This window comes from Anabrus simplex, chromosome 1, assembly GCF_040414725.1.
Source record: "Anabrus simplex isolate iqAnaSimp1 chromosome 1, ASM4041472v1, whole genome shotgun sequence".
Classification (NCBI taxonomy): Eukaryota; Metazoa; Arthropoda; class Insecta; order Orthoptera; family Tettigoniidae; genus Anabrus; species Anabrus simplex.
Window position 1 is genome coordinate 479603035 of NC_090265.1, and position 6000 is coordinate 479609034.

The following is a 6000-nucleotide window of genomic DNA, read 5'->3' on the forward strand; positions in this document are numbered from 1 at the left end:
AGGATTTACATAGGAAGTTTCATTCCCTACCCCTTCACTATTGTTATCTCGCTTTGGTGTTTTCCAAATTTGTACGTTCCTCATCACCAGATGTTTCATTCAATGCTAGTGTCAGTATCATACTTCCATAATGTGTGTACACCTGTTATGTGATCCCTTCTCAAACTGATTCTGATGGTGCCGTTAGCTTCCGCTCCGCATGCTAGCACTGTACTGCATACGGTGAGCCATCTGGTGATGAAATAACATACCACTTACACTTCTATTAGTAACATCTAAAGTCAAACATTCATTTTTTTGAGAAAACTTCCTTGTGAACAGTCGAGATTTTCTTCTGAAGACGCAAAGTTCTCTGTGAAATGTAAAGAATTTCACCTTATTTTCTTGACATGACATAAGCTCAAAAAGCCTATATCATGTCTATAAGCATGTTTACTTTTAAACTGATCAATCGTGGATCATCCTCCGTATTTTCTGCAGTTACTACCACTGCCATTGGGTGGAATATGTCACTCCCAGATTAAGAAAAGAGCTTGATTTTGTTACAAACTATTGCAGAAGAAAATATTCCAAACAATGTGAGTCAATAGCTGACAGTAGTGGGCGCTCACTCCTTTCGAGAGGCTCTCTACTAAACACCCCTAACTAGCCAAAATATGCACAGACCAATACAGATAAGCTGCCTCACAAGAAACCATCATAAAAAATGTGGGTCAATGGCCAATGTGAAACAAACTCTGCTACATGGGAACTTAACTATCTGCAAAACATAAATGAGTATTACACCTATGGGTTTGTGTCACTAGCCAGGATGTGTGCAAACCAATAAAGAAAAGTTGTACCATAACCATAGTTCTGGGAATGTGAAGTTGGCAATCGCTCACTATACAGAAGAAATGGAAAATTCTAAGTTCCCATGGAGGGAATTAGATATTTTTCACCAATAGAGCATGTCAAAAACAGAACAGATGTAAGGCTTTTCAGGCGTTTGCTCTATTAACCACCGTTTTAAAAGTCGATAAGGGCACTGAGGTTGAGAATATAAATAAAATGTGAAACTGTACTAACCAATCTGCAAAAGAGAAGACAAGAATCAAACAAGGCGTAACTCACAGGACATCACAGCACACTATACAAGGCTGCCAACTTAGGAATTTAGGTGAGGGTAGTAACAATATGACAGAATATGATATACACCGGCTAATGACAAGGACGTAGATTTGGATTGGTTCGATCCAGCTAGGGACAAGACAATTGGGCTATGGCCAAGCAAAGATCTGGGGATGGTAGCCCTCCAGGTTAGAACCAGGAAGCAGCCCCCAGGCCTCTAGTATCCCCTGTGATAGTACTGGCTAGTGACAAGACCAATACTGGTAGTGGTGGTGATGGTGATTACTAAGAGGAAGTACAACTGGGAAACCATAATCTATTAACACTAATCAGAGAGGAAAAATGGAAGGAGTCAAACTCTGAAAAGAAAGAAGAGGGCTAACAAGGGCTTGAAAATGGAAGACTCCCTATGCCTCAATACGTAATACAGTGGGGGTCAGAAAAGATGATGATGATGATGATGCTTGTTGTTTAAAGGGGCCTAACATCTAGGTCATTGGCCCCTAATGGTGTGAAATGAAATGACAAATTAAAAGTCCAAAATCCTCCATTGACCATAATTCAAAACATGAGGACGAAGAATGGATGGATGGATGGATGGATGGATGGATGGATGGATGGATGGATGGATGGATATGAATTTAAAACAATCAGTGGAACCAACCCACAGTGCCTCACATGCACAGAAGCTGGCATAAAAATAGTATTACTGACCACAGGACTGCTTCTATAGCACAATACTGAATCGATGATGCTTATAGTCTAAAGGGGTCCAAAATCCAAGTCATCAGCCCCTCATAATGGTACTTATCTCTAGAAACGTAGAACCATGGTATTTGTCATGTTGTGGTACTATTCAAAAGTAGCATAGACCTGCGGTATTCCACACATTATGGTACTACTCACAGGTAATGAAATTCGCACGTGTAATACAGACCTACAGTGTGTCGCACATTGCAACGCCATTTACAGGCAACACAAACCTATGGTGTTCATCACGTAAGTGTACTAACCACAGGGACTCGTACTACCCCGTCGTGTTCCTCATATAGTGGGTATTAATCATAAGCAAGCCATAACCATGGGTTCCCTCATCCCAGGGTGTCGCTCAGATAGTGCTACTAATCACAGGTACTGTAAAAGCCGTCGCGCTCTTTTGCTACTAATTACAAACCTATTTGGTACCTAACATAGTGGTACTACGCGCAAGTAAAAGCGACCCATGATGTTCCCCACATGGTGGTACTAGTTTCATGGTTCTAATTTGATCATCACTTGGTCGTCCCTTTTAGTTGCCTCTTATGACAGGCAGGGGATATCGTGGGTATATTCTTCGTCTGCATCCCCCACTCACAGGGGGTGGTCAGAAAAGAACAAGGAGTATCCAGTAATCAAGAGATAGTGGGTTCGAGCCCCACGATCGGCAGCCCTGAAGATGGTTTTCCGTGGTTTCCCATTTTCACACCAGGAAAATGCTGGGGCTGTACCTTAATTAAGGCCATGGCTGCTTCCTTCCCATTCCTTGGCCTTTCCTATACTATTGTCGCCGTAAAACATATCCGTGTCAGTGCGACGTAAAGCAAAAAAAAAAAAGAGTTGACCGAGGCAGGTTGGATAAGATAGAGATGAAAGCAAGGGCCCTGGCACAACTAAGTAGAAGCAATACCAGGATTCAACTAAGGGGCCCGTGGTCACCAACACACACTCCCAAGTTAAGAGCCCCTGGAGCCCCTTTTAGTTGCCTATAGCGAAAGGCAGGGGATACCATGAATGTGTTCTACCACCCCCATCCACAGGGAATTGACAAGACCATTGGATAGTTACATAGCGGACACTGCAAATAAATCCGGCACAAGCCACGACATCACTTTCAAACTATGCATTTTCATTATTTTTCAAGGAATGGGGTGGAAGTGGGACACACATTATGCAAGCTCTATAAGAGATAATTATGAACTGCCCTGCAGCCAATAGCAATACAGGAAATGGCCACATTTCAGAAATTTACACAGTATCTGTTTAAATTTCTCTATATATGTAAGAACACTTCTAAGGGCAGGTTGGAGAATCCCTAGCAAACATAAAGGAAGGATATCTCCTCTCATTGACTTCAGGCATCATTTTTGCTCATTTTTACCTTCCTAAATACTGTATATGAACAAGCTAGTGAAGTGTAACCAAATCAGCAAGAAAAAAGACAGTGGAGCATCTAATAATTATCAACAAAAGACAATTATGCTCCAGTATGCCACAAAAATATGTTCTCACTGCAGCTGAAGCATGTAGCCTGAGAGACCTTCATTCACCTAGGCCAAAGATAGATTTCAAGAGGGCAAATTGGGGCAAATATTCATTTAAAGGAAGAGGAATTAGGGATTTGAATAATTTATCAACTTATCTGATTAATTTCCAAATTCTATGTTATTTAAGAAAATACTAGGTAAACAATAGCAAATATGGCACATTGGTGACAGACCTAAATGCAGATCAATGATAATTGGTTATCGATTGATTGATGACCTAAAAGACCCTGGGCTGATATACTACGACGTTGAGTACCAAACCCAGACATAGCACAGGATTGAACGAGAACAGAAACAGATAGCAGGACCCTACCATTAGACAGGACAAACTCTTATCAACACAATTATGATGGTAAAACTACATATTTAAGTATAAATGACAGAATACTCCAAAATGTAATTAGCAGTTCATATGTTGTATTCGCTCTAGCCTCTTGTATGTTAAAATGAAAAATTTGCCTCCTTATCAGGTTACATTACCCTCATATAGTCGTATTAAAAAGCTTGCGTGTTCTGACAGCTCGCAGTGTGGTACCGGTAGTTCCAGTTGGCAGTTACTACGGCAACCGGTACACACCTCCCTTTTAAGCCAATCCCAGATAGTCGCACCCTCTCCCGTTTCCTAACATTCCTGTCTTAAAGCTTCTCAAGGCGGCCGGTCCTAGTTCCATGTAGCCAATTCATGGGCCTTGGCTAAAGAACAGCACCTGCTGTGAAGGTAGTGCAGGACTATCGCATGACTGGTCATCAACACATGGGGAAACTCGGCACTATGCTTCGGATTTCACTGAAAAGAGGCCCCATGACATGATCGCGAGATGGAAAGCTATGCAAAACAAGTTTGAAGGACTAACTTTTACTGATCCCAACTCTCATCTTAAATTGTGCCAATACCTATGGCAGGATCAGACTTTTTTGTGTGTTTTTTTTATATGCAAAGTAAACATGTTCTTAGATATTTCTCCCATACTCATTCGAATTTAAACCCGAAATATACAGCAGGCCAGTCTAATTAGTATTGGCGATGATGTCAATTCGGACATTTCCACGACAATGTAAATATAAGGAATATAAAAAAAAGGGTCGTATTTTTAAATGTGTCTTTCTGCTGCTGAAATCTACCAATCGTTCGGAGATGGACTGATAAAATCCTGAGGGGAATGAGGAGTGTGTCTTATGATATTTGAGCCGAATAAATTACTGCTGAGCCACCTTGGAATAACATGAACAATATTTAATATTATGCTAACGCTCTCACGATTCTCGTACAGCGTCTTAGCGCAGAGCGAGAGGGTTTGATTGCGATGGTAAAAAAATAGCTAGACATGTGGCAACACGGTGCTCCCGCACCTTTGCCCGGTGCCACGTGCTGCGAGCGCGAGCTGTCAGTGCGCGCTGCGCGCATTGCGCACACGTTGTTTTAATAGGACAGTGATATGAGAAATGTCAAATTAGCCAGTACCACAGCTGGATGTCAACAGCGAAAATAAACAGCCCACAAAAGTTAACAAAACTCTTTCGTAAAATGATTACAATCTGAATAAGCAGTTCTTAAATACGGTAGTTAAAAGGAGAACGAATGAACAAGTAATAAGCATATTATGACCACTTACATGTTAAACTTCCTGACCTTCACGGCGACGTCAATTAGCAATATTCCGAACCGATCTCTAGAACACTGGAACGAAAAGCTCTCAATTACTATACCATCCACAATCTGCAAAATATTCATAAAGGTTATCTCCAATAGATGAGAACATTTTTACATTGCAACCGTTAAATATCTTGCCGAACCGTAAGTGTGTACAACCAGTAAAACAAACTAGATTCTAATCCGACAACTATGGAATGGATTACAGCAGGATTTAAATCAATGATGATATAAAGAGGAGGGGTGAATAAAGAGAAAAGAAACCCAACCGTAAAGAACAGCGAGAGGGCGACAAGTGACCTAAAGTTCTTTCGAGACAGAACTACAGTACATTATCTACATTATCCCTGTCAACAAAGCCAGGAAATGTCAAAAATAAGTTTGGTTGCTAAAAAAAAATTTAAAAAATCTAACTACACATGCAACAGGCAACGCTATTGTAATACTATTGGCCGGTATAGCAATCTAAACACATTTCATCCAAAGAGAACGATTTCTAACACAAAAGTCAAACGTCCATTGCCATCTACAGCTATAGAACGCAAAGTGTGACTAACTCTGAGGAAGAACAGTGTGGCTGTGAATACTTGTGAATACTGTACATGGTCTCATTGGCAAATCACGCAGAGATTCTTCATTGCATCCGCTAGGTTGCTCTGTTATCCCCTTCGTTCATTGGATAAATAATTTTAATCGAAAGCTAAATATTGCGCACGCGCAATTACGTATTCAACCCGCCCTTCATCTGACGTCACCTGGAATTCTGATACCTTGATGACAAGACTGTATCTAGTGTGCTGTGGAGAGAAAAATGATTATAGAGTGGCTATTGGACCGCCATATTTGAATCTACTTGAAAGCTGCGTCCGCCATATTTTAAGCGATCAAAAGAAGTGGGCGTGGTGATAAAGCAAGTACACAGGCTGCGGGAATAAA

At 41.0% G+C, this 6000-nt stretch overlaps 1 protein-coding gene across 7 annotated transcripts in view; it reads right to left on the reverse strand.

Moving 5' to 3' along the window:
- LOC136856971 (uncharacterized) overlaps positions 1-5691 on the reverse strand; it is a 164454-nt gene extending 158763 nt beyond the window's left edge. Inside the window, exons 1-2 of one of the 7 annotated variants that reach the window (XM_067135279.2) lie at positions 5622-5691; positions 5027-5091 (exon numbers count right to left, since the gene is read on the reverse strand). In XM_067135279.2, coding sequence (XP_066991380.2) covers positions 5027-5028 — 2 coding nt within the window. In that variant the 5' untranslated portion in view covers positions 5029-5091; positions 5622-5691. The other 6 variants (XM_067135281.2, XM_067135280.2, XM_067135277.2 and 3 more) reach the window with 6 other exon arrangements.
- Between the last annotated feature and the right edge of the window lie 309 nt (positions 5692-6000).